We start from the raw sequence: 21,290 nt of genomic DNA, 5'->3' as shown, positions 1-21,290 counted from the left end.
TACAACTTGCCTATCTTGCACACGGTGTATATTGGTATGGGTTCACCAATGCTGCGCATTTTATTACACTTATATTATGTTTACATTTATTAATTTAGCAGCTGCCTTTGTACAAATACTATAATACTATTATAAGTAGTTTGCAATCCTGTTTGTGAAATCTAGGCAAAGTATTATAATATTTGAGTTTGATTTCACTTCACATCTGTGGCGTCTTATTCAGTCAATATTAAAGATATCAATGTTATATTTTTTACAGAATCTTCTTTACATTAAATAATTTTTTTAATAGAAAACCACAAAAAAATCATTAGTAATCACAACCAACTATTTTTTGTATGTTATTATTAACCATAAATCTAAGCATAGAGGGTTTATCCTTGAGAACTACATTTCCCAGCGGTCCGTGCGTGTTGTCAAATTGTAGTCCGGAAGTAGGTTGTAAAGTAGTCCGCAAACGTTGCTCTCGTTGTTGGGGTTGCACAGTATGAATGAATTATTATAATTAATTTAACTGTTAATCCCGTGACATATGGTGAATTAACCGGATTTGCTTGGTGCTCGTCTTTGCGTTTTCCGGTTAATGTGTCAGATGTGAAATAAAAGCTCGTCACAATGGCAGATGAAGTCTCTATGAACTGGACAGTCATTGTACTTACATGTCAACATAAAGACAGCGTTTATGCTTTTCAGAGAGGTGAGTTCATCATTTTATTAATATAAGTCTGTCTGTGTTGATGTATTTAAATGTGTATTTATGTCTGTTAAAGTTAGTTCAGTAAGTGTCACGGTCACTTTTCGCTCACTTTCAGTTTGTTACTGCACCTTTTGGCTTCCTAAAATCTTTAAGAGACATTAAAATAATGTTCAGTAATATAAATATCATATTTAAAAAGTAACATGGTAATACTTTTGTGACAATAATAGTTTTGTGCACCTGTAAACTGAAGTACCACGTTAATAATAATATAGTATATGAGTAATTAGTATCATGCAGCATCATTGTTATAGTATCTGACACCAACACTGGTATACTATATAGAGTATAGGCTTATATTTACTGTATTTTTACTATTGAAATACCATATTGAGCATCACACAGTACCATGGTACCACCACAAAACTGTGTTGTGCTGTATCTTTAATCCTATTCATAACCATCCTGTTGAGCCATGTGAAGATCTTCACCGTATATGAGGTAGAGATCTCATGTATGTTTATGTGTTTCAGAGTTGGAGGTACGTCAAAAGCGTGGTCTTCTTCCAGTTGATGCCCTGCTGCTTACGGTTCCTGACCCACACGCCCGACTGGGCAGCGGTGGGGCAACACTGAACGCCCTGCTGGTTGCTGCTGAACACCTGAGTGCTAGAGCTGGATACAGTGTGAGATTTACATTACAGTCAAGGGCTGGAGATATAACTAAAAGAACTCATAAAGGATGTGTGCAGGACTGCCTATAAAAATGTTTTTATAATCTTATCATAATTCCATTTCAACCGGGTCCATTTTTTCATTTACTTACTATTAACTATGATTTTTCGCTCAATAAACTCTTAATTACATACCCATACACATACCCTGAAGAAGGCTGTTTTGTGCCGCTACGCGTGGGTTGTTCTCCATACCCCATGTACTTTAACGATCTAATATGATGTAGCCAGTTTAATAAAGGCTTTTTAATATTTTTCATTGAAGAAGAGTGCCTTGGATTCATCTTTTTAATATATTTATTTGGATTTCCCTATCCCAAAGAGCACCTTCAAATATTTGTTTTTTGAACTCCCTGAGCACCCTGGACATTCTTTTTCACTCTTAATTACTGTTTATGAAGTAGTGAAGTTTATGAATGCGGTGTGATTAGGCAGAGGTTCCCAAATTTTATTTTGCGACCCACTTAGAGAGATGTAATATATACCAGGACCTACCAACATATTTTTTAATTAAAACACAATTATTTTTCCTTTTATAATAATTTTATAATAGTAAAATAATCATAGTTTTTATTTCCCCTGTCATTTATACAGTAAAACAAATGTAATTACAGCATCAAAATAACTTCATTCATTCAATAAATTCATTGTAGCCAAGCATTTTTGCGCGACCCACCTTATCACCTTAAGTGGGTCCCAACCCACAGTTTGAAAACTCCTGGATTAAGGGATGTACAATGAGGTCATGCAGAATAAAGCATTAATATGTGCTTAATAAGTACTAATAAATACCCAATATCCTAGTAATATGCAAGCAATTAATAGTGAGAAATTAACCGTAGAACAAGACTGTAAAAATTAAAAGGTGGCTGAAATCTTAAAATCTTAAAGGGGCGGTTTCGCGGGAAGGAATAAGGCTTGTTTTAGACTAAAATAAATATAAGAGCTGTCCAAACTGCAAGCAACTTGCACTGACATATCTTAAAATACATCAGTGCCATTTGTTTTTCCTCGAAATGCACACACATAATGTTTTTAGTAAGGAATGTTTGTTAAAACTAGTTATATTTTCTAGTTTAACTAATGCCTAGTCCTGTCTTAAACTAATCCCTGTCTGGGAAACCATCTCAAAGACCTGGTTTGACAGACACGGTTTAAGTCCCAGACGGAAATGCATGTTTGAGCTGTCATAATTTAAAACTATTTGCACGTACATATCTTAAAATAAATCGGTGCCATTGTTTTGTCTCAATATGCACACAAGTAATTTACACATTTATAAAAGCTACTTAAATGTCCTTATTTAACTAAAGCTTATTCTTGACTTAATTTAAGACTTGTCTTTGAAAACAAGCCAAACATTTCTGTTTGTCCAGTCAGATCATATTTGATTATGCTCGATCCCATGTTGATCCCTAAAATTAGGATTGGTTCTGAGGAATTATGTCAATCTTGTACACTGCAAAAAATGACTTTCTTACTTAGTATGTTTGTCTTGTTTTCAGTAGAAATATCTAAAAATTCTAAAATCAAGGTGCATTTTCTTTATGAGCAAAATGACCTAACAAAAGTAAGCAAAATTTGTAAGTGAATTTGTGCAAGCAAAGCAAAAAAAAAAAAAAAAAAAATCATCAATTCAGACAATTTTTCTTACATTTTTCTTGAAATTAGTATTTAAGATAAAAACAAACTTATTTTTAAGATTTTTTCTTACCCCATTGGCAGTTTTTTTTCTTGTTTTAAGCACAAATTCACTTAAATATAATATTTGTATGTCTCAAAACTAGACTTATTTTCTTAGGTTATTTTGCTCAGCAAGAAAATGCATTTTAATTCAAGAATTTTTTTATGTTTGTACTGAAAACAAGAAAACAAGATTTTTTTTCTTGAAAATGTAGGAGATAGCATGGCTTTTTAACACATAATCCAGCAATCATTTGATAATACTTATAACTAGAATTCGGAATGATTTTCCTTAAAAATGTATTTCATTTTCCTTTAATGTGTGTATTTAGGTGGTGAATGCTGATGTTCTGCACGAAGCTCATATCCTCATCTTGCACACGGTCAGTAAAGAAATCCACATTTCAGATAAAGATCATTCTGATGTTTTTGCTCATAGGCGTGTTTGTGTATTTAGGGTAGAGATTTTCCATGGGATGGCTGTAGCAGGGCTTTCTGCTGGATGCCTGTACACAAATCAGCGTCTGTAGAAGGAGCGGTTTGCTGTTTAGATCTGCTGCTGGATTGTCTGTCCACAAAGGTCAGCAAAACACACACAGACACGCACACACATGCACACACACAAAATTATATTTTTATTATATTGTTTTATCAGATTTGCGTTGGGTCTCCACCAGGCGTTTGGGTTTGCAGCACTGATATGATCCTAAATATTCCAACACGTCCATGTGAGCTCACACACAAACAGGCACAAAACAAATACCAATCTTACCAATCATTTATCACAACAATCTGTTGTAAAGATAAACCATCTATCTAATCGCTTTCTCGCATTGCAGTGATTTCATGGGATGAGTGCTCTGATGTTCGGGTCGTTGCGTTACCGGGTGATGTTTCCTTCGCTGTTCAGCACGGAGTCTATGTCACTGATAAAGAGGTGCATTACGGGATATTAAATAGATTTTTGTAGACATCAGTTACTTTTTTTGTTGGGATTTTATACTTTTTGATCTTACAGGCCAAAGTGTGCAACATCATCTATAAGGGTTCGGAGGACAAGATCATCCGTGCTGCAATGCCTGATGGGAAGGTGCCATTGGTATGAATATGATAAGTTGTGTTTTTTATAGCAGATGAGATCTTGTGAGTCAATAGAAATTCATTTTTGTGTTTCTTTATATATGCAGGTCTCAGGGCCTGTGTTCTTCTCCGCTGTGATTTCAGAGAAACTCTTACAAACTCACGTTATTTCACCATTGGATGGCTGCACTTATTTTGGCATGGACTCTGGAGCTCCACCTTTCGAGGTAAACAGACTCAACATAGTTCTCTCTTTGTTGGATTGTTCTCTCCCTCATCTATTTTTGCTCTTTTTATGCAGTTATCTCTCTTTCTGGATATCCTCATGTGCCTTTGCTCTGACCTGACAGAGAATGAGTTTATTAATGGAGAAAGATCAGGCTGCATGTCTCCCTCTGGACCCCAGGGGGCAGTAGTGAGGAGCGGCCGTATGGTGCTTTGGAGGGACATCAGAGGAGCCTCTTTCTCTATGGGTACAAATTTTCTCTTTTTGCTTCCTTAAACCATCTATAATGAGTTCAGTGCATTGCATTGTGGGATGCAGTATTCAGCGCAGTATGTTCTGTTGTATACTACACACTTATAGTCACTTATCCATGGTTTATTTTTTGACACATGCAGAAAGCTTGCATACCATGTACGGCTGCACAATATTGAAGAAAAATGCAATATGTAATAACTTGCTAAACACTACGATAAATAATAAATAATGATTAAAAGGGATAGTTACCCAAAAATCTTTTTCTCATCTAAATGCATATGTATTCATTTTTATTTATACAGATGAACACAAAAGAAGATACGATGGTAAGCACACAGCTGCCGTAACCATTGATCTCCATAGTAGGAAAAACAAATACAATTGAATTCAGTGACTACAATCAGCTGTGTGCTTACGATCATTTATAAAAATATCTTTTGTGTTCATCAAAAAAAAAAAATTAATACAGGTTTAGAAAATAATGAAGGTGATAAAATGATAAAAGAATTGTCATTTTTGCATGAACTATCCCTTTAACTTTGTAAAATGAATTAACATGGATATGATGCACATTATACACACTATGCACTGAAGAAATTGTAAGATTATTTTATTTCTGTTTGCAGTGTATATTCCAGATGGTCGTTATGATTATTTGACTCAGTCGGGTAGGGAACATGTTGTTCGACTCACAGAATCGGGACCTGAGATGATGATTCTCTCTTATGTTCAGGTAGGATTTTGATTTGAACAGAGAGAGCTACATGATGACATCCCGGCCATCCCCTAAGTTAGCTTCCCATTTGGTTCTCTCGGCAAAGAGTCAATGGGATTTTTTTATAGGCTTTTGGATTATCGTGAATGTTAAGCTCTTTGGTCTGCAAAAGGTTATGATAACTGACATGTTTAATCATTCAAAATAAAGATGAAAACAACTGATTAATTTTGAAGTCCAAATGCAATTCCTAGAATTTAAAGTGTATTTAAAAACTACACCATGGTTGCTCAACTCCAACATCATCACTACTAAGCTTCCAACAGCTCTTTGAAACCTCATGTAAAAACATGTTTCCTGATAAGAAAATACTCTGTGGATGAATCTTTTTGGGAGATTGTGCCCATGTAATATTTTTTTGAGATTTTCATGCATGCTTCTCTGCCAATGACGAGTTTTTCTGGAAAATTCGTATTTTCACTATTATCCACCAGATGGTGCTTTTACCCACTTCTAAAACCCATAAGTATTTCCTCAGGGCCAACAGTTCAAACTGTGTATGTTTTGAGAATCGCTCGGAATCTGATCTCTATCAAAAGTCCTTCTCAAAAATGCAATTATCTCAGCTTTTTGTGCAAAATTTTTTTTTTTTTGAAGTTACGAATTGGAGGTTTAAAGGAGCAGTATGTAGGATTGTGGCCAAAACTGGTATTGCAATCACAAAACTTGTGGCTAAAACTGGTATTGCAATCACACAGCTGGTGGCCAATACACAACATGACAACATAAACATCAGTTGAGGGCTGCAACTCCAATTTTTAAATGACAATATCCTGGCCGGACCACTGTTGTCAGTGATATAAGTATTTGAAATGAAAATAATTTCTTAATGTCTAGTGACATATCAGGGCCATTTTATCATTAATTTATATAAATTTCTTACATACTGTTCCTTTAAGACGTTTTACAAAAAACCCTTTCAAAAACCCATTGACTTCGGGATGAGAGGACTCAAAATTACTTAAATGCTAGCTTGTTTTGGTTTTACTAACAAAAATACGCCAACCCTGCAGCTCTTTGTTGCTATTGATTTCTTTTAAAGTCACAATGAAATTTAATTTCTCGATTCAATTTCATTTAATTTTTTTGATTGATTGATTCTAAGGTCACAATCTTTTCTCGATTTGTACTTTTTTTTTTAAAGAATAGTTTGCTATGCCATTTTTAAACTAGACTTTTATGAAATATAATATCTGACCTTGAACCCGGAGATGCCCTGGCCATGTTAAAACGATAAAACGAAACTTCCTGTCAGATTCGCGTCACCTTAAAAACGCACTTTTATGACCATCAGACGAGATTGTTAGAGGAGGTTGACTCGCAGCACTCAACACGTGTGTTTTTGTTCCGCTTGGCAAGCCGACCGGACGTGACATGGGGGTGTGGCAGTATCAACGATTCCATTTTTTAATTCAAAGTTCAAGGTTGTGACTTAATTTCAATCTATTTCAATTTAAAATCGAAACCGTGACACCCTTATTAAAAACGTTGCATTTTTAATATTATTATTTTTTTAGAAACGACTTATCTGTGACCCTCATTATTTTAAAAAAAATGTATGTGCCCTCATAATCTTTTATCAACGTAAATCTCCTCACCTCCTTGAAACAGTCTCTCTTTACTTTCAGTATGGCAGGTGGGCGGGGCCCAGGAAAAGACTGCAGTGATTAGCAAATAGCAGCATGACCCAACTTCCAATGATCCAGCATATTCTCGATTGACGAATTCAAGTCCAGTCTTACCTTTTTTTTTTATTTCAGAAGCCATTTCACTCAGATAAACGTCACCACGGGGAAAATAAGACAATCGCTACTTTCATTTCTTTTTGACTTTAATATTTCTCTAATGATATCATTATAAACTGTCTTTCTGTTTTACAGGATGTGAAGTCTGTTGCAGAGGGAAGCAGGGTGATTAACAGCGTTTTGGAAGGAGATGTTCAGATAGCAGCAGGAGCTGTCGTACAACACTGCCACCTACAGGTCTGGAGGGTCATTCTGTACAAATTGTTGTGTGCTTTGATGAACTGAGCACAATAAGATTAAAGATCAAATTATTTGCTAAGTAACATTTATTAAATGCGTTTAAATCCTCTCAAGGGTCCAGTTCAGGTGCCTTCTGGCTGCCTGCTGTCAGGTCTGGATCTGCAATCATCACCCTGCATCCAGCGTCTACCTCTGTCCAGTGACATCATCATTCAGGGACACAGAGTGATGCTTGGAGAGTTAAAGTTAACCGTGTACACAGTTTTTGGAGCTCATGACAGTTTAGAGGTGAGTCTAGAGATGCAGATGATGAGTTTGTTATGAAAAATCAGGGGTAAATGAAAAGTGATCCTGATTTATCTCTACACAGGCTGACAGTGATGATGTCACTGCTTCATTCCTCAATCACAAATGGAGTGAGTTTTACAGTCGAACTGGAATACAGTAAGAATCAAAATCTGTATCTTTCTATCAAAAGGTCTTACATAGTTTGTTACAAATTTGTTTGTGATGGTTTGAGACCAGCTGTGGATGTACACTACACAAAGTGTATACAAAATGTGTGTGTGTGTGTGTATTTCAGGCCTCTGGATCTTTGGGGACCTGAAGCGACAAAGTCCTGCTGTCTGCTGGACGCCCGATTGTTTCCAGTGTTCATGCCTCATTCAGGACCCATTGGACTGGAGGGTCTCAGTTGGCTGTTGGGAGGTCCTGAGCAGCTAAAAACCTGGAGAGAAGCCTGGAGACTCTCGCTCAGAGATATCCTGATCCTCACTGACCAGCAGGTGGAGTTGAGCTGGAGAGAAGAGCTGTTCTTCAGTGTGGGCCGAATGAGAGCCGTGGACACTTTACAGGGTCACACTGATCTCAGTTTACTGCCGTTCTTCAGAGCAGCAGCTCTAGCCGGACAACACGAGGAGCTACTGCACACACTGGACTCAGGTTAGGAGAAGGATTCATGATTCATATTTACAGTATGTTGACTTCTGATGGTATAATCTGTATATGCTTTGTTTTTACAGTGGCTGCAGGCAGCAGTGGTGATCTGGGCATAGCTGCACGTTGTCTCGCCTGCATCGCAGACGTTCTCGGGTGTCTGGCAGGAGAGGGTAAAGGGGGTTTGCGCAGCGGCCCGGCTGCGAACCCTTTATGGTCAACTGCCTTTAAGCTCCTAGAAGATGCAAACTTACCTGCAGGTGTTCAGGAATTGGCTGAGCAAAGAAAGCTTTGGCTCAGCAGGTCAGAACCGAAAGATTAAAGATTGAGAATGAAATAGTTGAAATGACTGAGAATGAAAAAGTTTTGCTGTTATTGTTGTGATTTTTGAAGTGATTGTTGTTGTTGTGTAAAGGCCAGATTTTTTGGTACGAGCTGCGAGGCATTATGAGGGGGCGGGGCAGATACTTCTGCGGAAGGCGGTGATGTCAGCACGCAAGTTTGTGTTCATTGGCCAAGGTGTGATGCCACCCATGGGTGAATGGCAAGAAGTGGAGTGTCCTGCTCGACTGGATCTGTCAGGTGAGAAAAACAAACATGCTGCATTTCAAGTTCATACCAGGAAACTAGAGTTAAACTTTCTTTCCTGTGTTGGTGTGTTTCTCATTAACACAGTAAGCTTGTTTGGGAAAATCTTGTCTTTTCTTAATAGCCCATAGCCTTTAGTTAATGTCACAGCTTTGCAAAATTATGATTCACGTTTTGTACATTAATGCATTTGGCAGACACTTTTAAGTGACTAATGGCGCTTTTCCATTGCATAGTACCCCACAGTTTAGTTTAGTTTGGGTCGGGTCAGCTCACCTCACTTTGGTTTGGTTAGCTTTTCCATTGAGTTTAGTAACACTTTGCAGTGGGAGGGATTATAGGCATATATAAGTGAGAGCATTGTTGGAATGCTAAACATCCCCATATATTAATTCATTTCTCAGTCCGCCACAAAATCAAAATTGACAACCACAAATATGTTTGCACATCGTGTTTATCACTACCTCTGTCTCACATGACAGTTTCTGTACAAACACCGGTGGCGTCGTCATTCGACATGCTCTGCGGAGCCTTTTTTAAGTTGCATAAACACATATAATGTGCATGTGCGTTGTGAATGTGCCACTAAAAACTGCAAGTCTGGAAAAAACTGTTATGATGTTCCTGGTTCTCAACCTGTGGATGTTTTTCATTGCTAAAAGGGAGTTTGGGAAGTGTCGGGTACTACGCACTGCACCCAATGGAAAAGCTCCCAAAATTTAGCTGACCCGACCCAAACTAAACTAAACCAAACCAAACCAAACCGTGGGGTACTATGCAATGGAAAAGCACCATTAGATACACATTCAAGCTATACCAACTAAACAATAAGCACACTTGGCAACCAAACAATGGGACAGGTGCAGCATATACTGTAGAGCAGCATATATCCCACCCAAAAACCAGCTTTCGGTCAGTAGAGTGTTTGGTGTTCGAATTAGGTCGCTATGTTCCAGTGAGGGCACGGCAATAATAAAGAGCTTTTTGATGAGCTTGGATGGTATCACCGTATTAAACGCTGAACTGAAATCTATGAACAGCAGTCGAACAAAGCTGTTCCTGTTCTCAAGGTGCGTGAGGGCTGTGTGTAGTGTTATGTTAATGGCATCCTCTATAGATCTGTTCGGTCTGTACGCAAACTGGCACGGGTCCAGGGTGTCCGGAACAATGGTCTTGATGTAGCTCATGACAATTCTCTCAAAACATTTAATAACTTTTAGGAGTCAATGCAATGGGCCGGTAGTCACTGAGACAGGTTACTTTACCTTTTTTGGCACTGGTATGATAATAGTTGTCTTAAGGCAGGTGGGAATTGAGGTTTGTGAAAGCGAAAGGTTAAATATGTCCACAAAGACATCTGCTAGCATCCATGCACAGGTTTTAAGTGCTCGTCCACGGATGTTGTCCGGCCCATTTATTAGGTTTATTTTCCTCAGAGTCTTTATTACATCTACAGATGTGATTATGAATGGTGGGTTCAGCGTACTTCCTCTGACCAACTCGCTTTCCAGTGGCTCAATGTTTAGGGCCTCAAAGCGGGCATATAATTCATTAAACTCATCTGATGTAATGTGACTGTCAGTGATTTTTTTTTGCCTTTGTAGCCAGTGATACTTTCCAATTCCTGTCACATGCGTTGGGTATCCGCTGTGGTGTAGTGACCCTCTAATTTCTCTAAATTCGTACCCGAACCCGAAGAGACCCGTAAACTTGCTACACTGAACCGACCCGGACCCGTGTTTATTTTGAAAGTTGGACCCGGAACCGACCCGGACCCGTCTTTTATTTTGAAAGTTGGACCCGGCACCGATGCGGACCCGTCTATTATTCAAAAGCTAGACCCGAACCTGTACGGGAAGACACAGACCCGACAGGCAAATATTCTTCAGCTAAATGCTATTAATAAGTCAATTAACAAGTAGCGAAAATTAAACTTTTTGTCTTACCAATTGAAGTTTGCCTTCTCCCTCCTTGTACCTGACTGTGATGCACGCTGCACAATCCTATTGCCAAGAAAGTTCCATCCATGCTATTCCTCTCTTGCAGATTGAAATGCTTAATCAACTCATTAGTCCAGCGTAAAAAGTCCACTTGCAGTCACGGTAATGGATGACGCAGTTTTGCATTTTTTACTTCTCGAGTCAACTTGCATGATAATTTATACTGTTTGCCCATTTAGATTATACTGACGATTGCTCGACTGCTCGTTCAGTGACATGGCTGCTGGCGTTAGAAGTACTTCTTTGCTGTCGTCTCTGTGCTCTTTGAGCAGAGTCTGCACGAAAACTTTAAATATAACAACAAGACTGTTAATTTATAATATTATTATAAAAATTGGAGAAAGTGCAAGAACAGTGCAAAATGCGCGGTATGGCGGAATAAGTCCCGCCTTCTAAAGAAAAGAGCCAATTGTAAAAGATAAAGTCATTGCGTCACTACAGAAACTACTGTGACTAGTAGCCAGAGAAACATTACAAGAGCACATGCGCATTAGCTGCCTGGGCTGGAGCAACCAAATTTAAACTTTTTAACGCAATTTTACCGTCATAGAAAAAATGTATGCGACAGTTCATCTAAATTTTTGATGCTGTTTTTGTAATATTTTATTTAAATGTAAATGTGCAAGTCTGCAAGCAGTTTTTGAGATTTAAAGTTTGTTTGCATTTATTGTTGCACACAGTAAGAACACGAACTCAAAATTATACTTGCATAAATCAATTACTGCAAAGAACAAAGTCCAAGATAAATGAAAATAAAATATAGAAATACCATATATAGATACTAATTATCTGATTCACTGCTGTACAAAAAACCATTCTTGTCAACAAAGCAGCATTTAATGATGGCTATCTTTACTTAATTAAACAAACAAACACAAAATACCATCTTTAGTGCTGCGCTTCGGTATAATATAGGCTATAAAACCTTGCCTGCAAAAAACCTTAGCAACCCAGATCTTTTTAGCTAGTAAACATTCAATTGTCTTTCTTTTGATTTTTGAAGCCTTTTCCTAGGTAGATGCTTATGAAAACTGAACTAATGGGTAGGAAAAGTAGAAAGGAAAAAAAACGTAAGCTCTCTCATGTAAAAACATGGTGCTTAGAGGTGTAGTAGTAGGGAGCTTTCATTGTCATGTTCACATGTTGCTGTTCAGAAACAGCAAAGCATTTACACTACCAGTGCTGAGGCAGGTCCGACGATTCTCCAGTGTGCGACCAGAGATGCTGAAGGTTGACTCACAACTCACACTGGATGCAGGCATACAAATTATTTTTCTTGCCAGTTGTGCCATTGATGGAAACATATTTTGGTTGTGTTTCCAAAACCCAAGGATGTCTCTATTATTTTCCATTGTGGGTTTGTGCATCAAATATTGTTCTAGTTCATCAAGCCCTGTGTTCAATTCAGCATCCACAATATTAGCCCACTGACTAAAGAGCGGCACTGGTCCTGGTGGTGGTACTGGCCCAGCAATCTCCTTATCTTTCTCTTGTGTCTGCTGGGCATTCACCTCAGTTGTAGCATTTTTAGGAAAGCTGGCCAGCTCTCTTCGTGCCACTTGATATATTTCCTCCCTCTCTTCTGTGGTGAACATCCGAAGCTGCTTGAATTTTGGCCAGAGCAGAACGGCAAGCTTTTCGTGGTGTCCCAGAACTATCCGTTCAGCCAAAAGTATCATGCACCTAATAAATACAATACAATATAACAGAATCAATTGAATGATAAATTTAACAACACTTAATAGGTCTAACTATACTCTTAAAATGAATGTGTTAAAAAATAACACATGTTGTGTCTAGTTAAGGACAACACGTTTAATGTATAATTGGAACAACACACTTTGTGCTGTTTAAACACATCTTGTGTTGTCCCTTTCATTTATTTGAACACAAAATGACACATGATGTGTTAAAATAACACATGAAGTGCTAAATTAACACATGATGTGTTAAATAGGATAACACAAAACAATGTGCAAAAAATAATAATAAAATATTTTTTAAAGTGTATAGCATACAGTGAATAAATTAAATTAAATTAATAATAATAACAACTTTTTCATAGCACATTTACAATTACAGATAATGTGTTAGAAACTAGAAGATTAATTAGACTACATCTCACCTCTGTTTTAGTATCCTTTGTGGCACTGGATCAGCTTGGGAGAATTGGCAGTGGGTCATCAGTGTGGTTTTCCAGAGGGCCACTAAGTTAATCGTACAATACTTTGACCCACTGAGCTCTTCAGTTGCCTGCTTAAAAGGCTGCAGGAAGTGAACGAGCATCTGAAGAATGTCTTTGGATATGTGACTCATGCGATGCATCTCTCCTCGTTCAAGCAGAATGGACTGAATGTCTTCAAATGCATTAAGCACAGATTTGACCATCTCCAGTTTAGTATTCCACCTTGTTTCACATTTTTGTTTTAAAGACTGACTGAGTCGAAGTTGTAATCCAGAATGTTTAAAAAATGTGGTCAGGGTCTTGCATTGCTCAATGCAAATTCTTACATGTTGCAATTCTTCCTCATCTCCTTCATCCTCTTCATCACCTTCCTTAGACTTTTTGAAGGTGTGCTTTAGCACTGTATTCAGTACGTGTGCTACACAGCTTTTGTGCACCCATCGGGAGAGCGCTGCCTGCACATTTGCAGCTTGGTCACTGACAAACACCAGTCTGTCGATCTCATCTGAGGTCAGACCAAATTCACCCAGTTGTTTGAGCAGTTCTGTTTTTAAGTTTAAGGCAGTTTTCTTCGCCCCGATTGGAAATGCACATGTACATATGACTCTAGTGTTAAACTCCCAGTCATCATCAATATAATGCAGTGTAATACAGGTGTAACTGACCTTCCGATGGTCATCTGTCCACATGTCTGTGGATGCTCCACATGCCAGTGCCTCAGCTATGGCTTTCCTAACTGTTGGCAGGAGCTCTGCTCTCAGACATTCATATTTTTTCTGAGTGAACCGAGATACCATCACACCAGACGGAAGTAAGTCCTTCACATTACACCGGCCATGTGTTGCTCCCGTGTCTAATATCGCCTGTGCCAACTCAGTAAACGCGGGTGTTTCAAACATGCTAAAAGCCCTTAAATCCTTTGCGCAGACTTTTGTGCATTTTTCCAAAATAGCATCCTTAGCTTTTTTTGGAATTACGCCCAATCTAACAAATGATGTTACTGAAGATTGAGTCGAGACATTTTTTCCGCACGACCTGGAATGCTTTAAAAGATGCGACGTGCCTGTTTTTGTCGAATCAAACTTTAACAGTGCATCACAGCCAGTACACTTAACGGCGCTTACTTTTTTTTCGTCTTTGTCCACAATTTGCACAAAGGAGGCCCAAACAGAAGAAGTGCCAGTTGGTTTAACCTCTTTATATTCATTTTCCTTCAGCTTTTTCCTCACATCACTCATGAAGGTATCCATTATCACCGTGTGCGTTCATTTACTCCGCCCACCAAAGGTCGCACGTTTTTTTCCTCAAAACAGCACACGCACAGCGCTGACAGACTATAAAAAGTATAAAAGTATGAGGCTGATAATGGCGCGGTGTGTGTGTGTTCGTTCCCCGAGTACGATGGACTCAGGTATTACCCATAATGCTAAACAGACCCGGGACCCGAAGTAAACGATTGGGACCCGACCCGGACCCGGCTAATCATTTAAAATATAGACCCGAACCCGTACGGGTCCCGGGTCGGGTCCCGGGTCCTCAGGTCTCGGGTCTTCCGTGTAGACCTCTAATGTGAACTAGAGGACCTGGTTTTAACATTATAGTAGCAGATACTCAATGAGACCTATCACCACCTCATCAAATCAATGCCACATGGCTTCTGTTTTTCTGGCTGAATGACATCCTACAGGATATTAGGCAGGTGGTCATAATGTAATGTCTCATTAGTGTTTTTTTGTTAGGGCGAGGGGACGTTCCAATTTTAGAAAGCTACTTGTTTATAACTCCACAAAACCTTAGTTTAAATTTACTGGGTTCTTGAATACTCTGGGGTGTAAATGTTTTTAAATATTTTACCAGGTGGTTGGAGTGACACTCCTCCTATTGCGTTTGAACATGGTGGAGTGGTGGTTAATGTGGCTGTAAAGGTGGATGGCAAACGGCCGATTGGTGCCAAAGTTCGACGAATTCCTGAACCTCATCTGCTGTTGGTCAGCACCAGCGGAGAACCCGACTGCAGTATTTCAACAGAAACAATATGTGGGGATCTTACAGACCTGGAGGATTATTGCCAACCACATGCACCAGGTATCACTTATTGATATTCCAATGTGATTTATTGACCATTTATTGTCAACACATGCAACTGCATTTTGTAATGCATACAATTATTGTATCTTGTTCATATATGTGTCGTCTTCTTGGTTCTTTAGGCATACAATTAATACATTTACAGTATATTGTATTTCTGATGTTCAGTGAAGTTGTTTTTGTGTTTCAGGTGCTCTGCTGAAAGCCGTTTGTGTATGCAGTGATCTGGTGTGTTTATCGTCTCCTCTATCACTGAAAGATCAGCTGTTAAAGCGCTGGGGTGGAGGACTGGAGCTGCGCAGCTGGTCTACATTACCCCATGGTTCTGGTCTCGGTCAGTAAATTCAGGTTGTGTGGAAATTAGCTGGGTAATGGCCTAATGTATTCCCTCCAGAGTTGCATATAAAATACTAAATATGTAAAGTTCACTGTGTTTGTAGGTACCAGCAGTATCCTGGCAGGCGCAGCTCTTGCTGCAGTGTACAGAAGTACAGGACGAAGCTACGACACAACGTCTCTCATTCATGATGTTCTTTACCTGGAGCAGATACTCACCACTGGTATGAGATGTTATGTAAAATGATGATGAGATGCTGTACTTGTGGTGCAGAAATGTTCACTTTGAATTTGTTTTGTGTTGTAGGTGGTGGATGGCAGGATCAGGTTGGTGGTTTGTTTGGAGGAGTGAAGGTCGCTCGATCAGCAGCTCAGTTACCTCTGAGAGTTGAAGTTGAACAGCTGTCTCTCTCTCAAGACTTCACGTCTGTCCTACAGCAACATCTCCTGCTGGTTTACACTGGAAAGACGCGTTTAGCACGAAATCTGCTGCAGGTACGAGCGTGCAATCCCTTATGCACGCTTTTTTATGATGCGGTTTATTCATTAAGGCCAGGATAATTGTGTTTGTGCAGGATGTGGTGCGCAGCTGGTACGCACGATTACCCTCCATCGTCCAGAACACAGAGCAGCTGGTGATCAATGCAGAAGAGTGTGCTGAAGCCTGCAGACAGGGTCAGTTTAAAAAAACTTTATTTTAAACTCATTCAATAGTAAATCTTTTTCACAGTACTTCTAATGTGTTTCTCTCAGGGTCTCTCTCCAGACTGGGTTTATGTATGGACAGATACTGGCAGCAGAAGAAGCTGATGGCTCCAGGCTGTGAGCCGGCAGCTGTGAGGATGATGATGAATAAACTTCAACCTCTGATCTTAGGACAGAGTCTTGCAGGAGCAGGAGGAGGTGGATTTCTCTTCTTACTCACACGTGACCCTCAACAGAAGGAAAAAGTGAGAGACATTCTCAGTAACATACAGGTGAGTAACTGAAACGGGTACAAAGTCTCCAATGGGTTAATAAGTAATAGTTTGTGTAGATAAGAGTGCAGCAGTCTCCACGAATGTTTGTTCATGCAAAACTAGAGAATTGATAAGAAAATGACTTTAGAATTTGGTCTCGTTTACATTGCGGCTAAATTTTTGAGTGTCGACTTTACATGTAGTGTTTAATCCTGTTCTGTACACACACGTTTCAGTAGTTTTGAGGCCCGCAAGAGTTTAAAAATTATTTATCAGACTTCTAGGAATAAATATGGAGCCAGATTTTTTTATGTATTTTTTATTTTTACAAAATATACCACATTGATGCAGATTAAACTATCCAACAGTATGGAAAATTTACCAACCTTAGAAATATACATGAATATCAGACGTCACTCACTTCCGCCATTTTGAGTACCTGAAGTGGTCGCCAAAGAATTAGAAGCTATGCCTGCAATATGTTGTGAGCATCAAAATCACCAAAGCTTTTTTATGCCCCCGGCCGGCGCATGTTTTCAATTGTTTCCAATGGAAGCTCAGCGTTTTTCAAATAAGCCAGCAGCTAGCGTTTTTTCCGCGCTCAGTGCTGACTGCCGAGAGTTGAAAAATATTCAACTTTGGGAGAAAAGCTCCACTCGTTAACTTTCAGTTCTCACTAGAGGTCTTCTCGGGTCCAAAGAAATGTACCCGACCCGAAATGACCCAAATCACTTAATACCCGAACCCGACGTGCATAAATAAAAAAATTTTAAAAGAAAGACCCGACCCGAGACAAACCCGAGAAAATTAGACCCGAGTCCGACCCGAACTAGTGAAAACATTTTTTTAACCAGACTGGAACCGAATGTAAACGGCACTGACGTGTGTGCATTCTGCAGACCCACGCGCAGCAGTCAGACAGAAAGAAACTCCGGTGGCCTTGCAACCAATTTGGCGAGCTGCTCCATTCGTTTTACTTTGTTATCTGACGACGACACCAACGTAACCGCTAAAATGTACATTTATAATTGACTGACATGTTTGTCTCAACGAAAATGAACCTTCCGACAACCACACAATTTCGCAAGCGCTCTTGGCAAACAGATGAGAGGTTTGAAAAGGACATTGACGCACACAGGCGAGAGAGTTCGGGTCTTCTCGGGGGTCCGTTCAGAAAAAACATTAATTTTTAAATTACCCGAGACCCGATGCCGCTATTATTGTACCCGACCCGTGTCCGAGGCACATGTGAAACTTTTAGACTCGATCGGGTCTCGGGTCGGACCTCGGGTTTTCGGATCTAAGTGGACCCGTGAAGACCTCTAGTTCTCACACGGCTGTCCAATCACAGTGGAGGAGGGGCGGCACATTACCACAGCAACCAACCGGCTCACAGCTAAAGTATCACAGCTACCAAAGCACTCAGCTGAAGAAAGCTGGCATTCAGCTGGAAAAACAGCTTGCATTCGGCGTTGTCCAGGCGTTTTCAGCCGAGTTTAAAAGTTTTGGTGTACACAACCCCTAAGAAGGCTCGACACAACATCATACTTTGCTCGAAGTATCACCTGTGTCTCTACACGTGAACTCGAGCATTGAGAACAGTCATGTAACAGCAGCAAATTCCTTGATTATTATGCCAAAATGAGAGTATAGTTCCTAGCCATATCTGCATAGAAAATCGCAAATTTTAATTTTTTGTCGATCTTAGTACACGATGTAACGACAGAAGAGTCGAGTTTTGAATAGGAAAAATATCAAAACTCTTTGGTTATTTTTAGCGCGATGCTAATGGGCTAATCAGATTCAATGGATTATGCTAAGCCAGGGGTTTCCAAACTTTTTTTGTTGCGCACCCCAACCGAGTTGGCGCACCCCCAATCGCCATAAAAAAGAAAAACGCAACAAAGCTTTGTTTTTTCACCATAAAGACTCATGTTTAATCATGTGCAAATAACCAGGGGCCGGTTGCACCAGCCGGACGTAAAGAAGTTGGGTGTAAGTCCTACGTCGGGCTTAGCTACGTCCGACATTGTGAAAAATATTTACGAGTGTTGCACCATCTGAAACTACGCAGACGCAGGTACGCTCAGCGTAGATGATGCGCGTCCCCATGTTTGCGTTTAACCGCTGTGATATTTTGATGCCATTCGAGTTTACTATGGTAAAAATGTACACTTACTGCTGCCTGCTAATAGATGACATATGAGAGCCTTTACTGTTCGCACAAAAGGTATAATAGTTTGCAGATTCAGTATAACAACTCAGGTTTCAAACAAAATTAAATGAAAGCTTTTAATAAGTTCTCTACAGTGTCTTTGTAAGTATTTATGTTTTTTATTATATAATTCATTGGCGGTCTCTCTACCATGCATGAAAGCACATTGCTCGCGTATCCTGTGCATTAGACGTGTCCATGTCTCGTCACATTTCATTATTTTATTTTTGCCATAGAAAAAAAGTCTCTCTCTCTTGGTCCTTCTCCTCCTTCGTGACTTTAACATAAGACGTCCCACTTGACAGTTACCCTGATTTCAGCCAGTTAAGCATATTTATAATATATGAATGAAACGAGTTGGCATGCATATAGCGGCTGTAGTGCATTACAGAAGAGCAGTGCGTAGAGAAAGACAGCAGCTGTCTTCTACGTTTTTATAAAAACTAATAAATTATAGTTTTTTATTTAAAATAAAAGCGATTCCAAACGAAATGTTTGCTGTTCATTTTTTTATTCATTTATTGTATGGAAAAATCCCACTTAAAGAACCAGACCGCCATGAAATTTTTCCTCTCGTGCACCCCCTGGTAGCAGCTTGCGTACCCCTGGGGGTGCGCGTACCACACTTTGGGAATCCCTGTGCTAAGCTATGCTAAAAGTGTTAGTGCCAGACCTGGAGATCAGCTAAATGGATTCCAAAAACAGTAAAATCAAATATTTAACTCTAGTGGAGCTGGAAAATAAACATATTTGCAAAAAAAGTGGAGCGTCCCTTTAACCTTCATTGTAAAAATGTCAACTGTAATGAATTTAATTCACAGTGTTGTTGTGTTTACAGGGCATTGGTTCATTCAGTGTTCATTCAGTGGAGTTAGATATGGATGGGATCTCCATCATTCAGAAGAGCTCTGAACATCCTGACTGACATTCAAAACTCAAATCTGATTCACTTACACACACACACACACACACACACACACACACACACACACACACACACACACACACACACACACACACACACACACACACACACACACACACACACACACACACACACACACACACACACACACACACACACACACACACACACACACACACACACACACACAAATCTGTGCCTATGTAAATATTAAATGTTCTTATTTCATATGGATTGCTTATATCAGTTTTAACACTTATATAAATAAAAATTTTTTTAACTTGCATAATACCATTTTAAAAATGTTAAGAAATGTGAAAGAAAAGGCCATAAGATGTTTTTGTATGTTGTTTTCTCATAGTGTTTTTGTTTTAAATCTTTTAAATTTACTATGACTATAGGGGGACCACCCATCACGCTTTGCATTGTACTGCACAGAAGCTTTCTCCCTCTGCCCGCACGTCGCATATTAGGGGATAAATCATCCCGCATTTTTATCAGTGTTTGTTTTTAATAAACATCCATACGTTTTTTTTAAACTTCTTAAAAATGTAGCGTTAATATCTCCACTATTTAAAAGCGATATGTCAAAAGCAGCAAACCCGCTCACACAAAAAGATGTGTTCGACTTCATGGGGCACTGCAAGAAACGACAGGGAACATTAAAGTAACGTAGGACCGCAAGAGCGAGTCAGGCCCTGTCTGAAGACCACATCAAGCAATTTAAGGCCACGAGACCAAAGTCCACATGAAGTGCGCCATTTGGGACAGGGCCTCAAAAGCTAGTCTTGCATAGCCAGACCTTCAATACTGAAGGTGTTTTTCGTTGCTTTTTCTGGACAAAGCCCACCAACGAGCTGTTTGACTGGCATGTTAAACAACCAATCACAGTTTGTTCCATCTAGCGTTACGTTTCGGACTCCAATGTTTAGCTGATCATGATAGCTGGTCATTATTATCCATGTGAACAAGACTGATGCTTTGTTTTCCAGGAATCGAAACTAATCGCGACACTCGCATCTCCTGGAAATCCGGTTTATTGCAACCAATCATAGACCACTTCGACATTCCCACAGGGTTTCCAGGAAAGTGTACGATAAACATCAGACGTTTAGCCAACAATCTGTGGGCGTGACATCTGAGGCTGAGACTAGACAAAAGCCGACCTTTTTGTATGATTTCTTAAATCGCTCTAGTGGTTTTTGCAGCGACACTTGAAGCCAAACACATCCAAATATAAAGTTGGAAGCCTGGTTTTATCCAATGGTTGAAAGGAAAGCAGAAAACGCTGTTATTGAGAGAAAAGCAGAAAACGCTGTTATTAAGCGGCTGTGCCTGTGACGGCTGTCAATTTGGCATGGTCATTACTTGGCGTGGCGGCCATGTTGATTGCCGCTTTTACTGCTAATCAGACTACTGCGCTCTGTTTATGGACGTACTCCCTCTCAGTCGTGTGTCTTTATTTGATTAATTTGGCATTTTTATTTCAACCATAGTAAACCAATGCTATATTAATATTAAAAATGTCATAAGGACAACAGTTCATTATGTTTTATTCTATGCAGGAAAGCAAACATTACCCTCAACCCCTCAGTAATGTGTACGACAGTAAAGTGTAACATCT

The 21,290-nt window shown here is 39.4% G+C and overlaps 1 protein-coding gene across 1 annotated transcript; it reads left to right on the top strand.

Moving 5' to 3' along the window:
- Positions 1-434: 434 nt before the first annotated feature.
- fcsk (fucose kinase) lies at positions 435-21,023 on the top strand. The gene is made up of 23 exons (XM_065291477.1): positions 435-697; positions 1,231-1,382; positions 3,446-3,496; positions 3,571-3,693; positions 3,769-3,841; positions 3,953-4,050; positions 4,132-4,212; positions 4,301-4,420; positions 4,495-4,666; positions 5,301-5,407; positions 7,330-7,431; positions 7,549-7,722; positions 7,805-7,878; positions 8,018-8,376; positions 8,457-8,673; positions 8,786-8,952; positions 15,001-15,228; positions 15,422-15,565; positions 15,672-15,791; positions 15,875-16,062; positions 16,143-16,242; positions 16,321-16,544; positions 19,580-21,023. The coding sequence occupies exons 1-23, from the start codon at positions 616-618 to the stop codon at positions 19,664-19,666; spliced, it is 3,243 nt and encodes a 1,080-aa protein (XP_065147549.1). The 5' UTR covers positions 435-615; the 3' UTR covers positions 19,667-21,023.
- Positions 21,024-21,290: the final 267 nt, after the last annotated feature.

Source organism: Paramisgurnus dabryanus, chromosome 23, assembly GCF_030506205.2.
Source record: "Paramisgurnus dabryanus chromosome 23, PD_genome_1.1, whole genome shotgun sequence".
Lineage (NCBI taxonomy): Eukaryota > Metazoa > Chordata > Actinopteri > Cypriniformes > Cobitidae > Paramisgurnus > Paramisgurnus dabryanus.
This window is presented reverse-complemented; position numbering and strand designations above follow the sequence as displayed.

Coding starts and splice junctions, on each gene's coding strand:
- fcsk (XM_065291477.1), top strand. CDS start 616: ATGGCAGATGAAGTCTCTATGAACTGGACAGTCATTGTACTTACATGT. Junction 15,229..15,421: donor TTGCCAACCACATGCACCAG/GTATCACTTATT, acceptor TTTGTGTTTCAG/GTGCTCTGCTGAAAGCCGTT. Junction 15,566..15,671: donor ACCCCATGGTTCTGGTCTCG/GTCAGTAAATTC, acceptor CTGTGTTTGTAG/GTACCAGCAGTATCCTGGCA.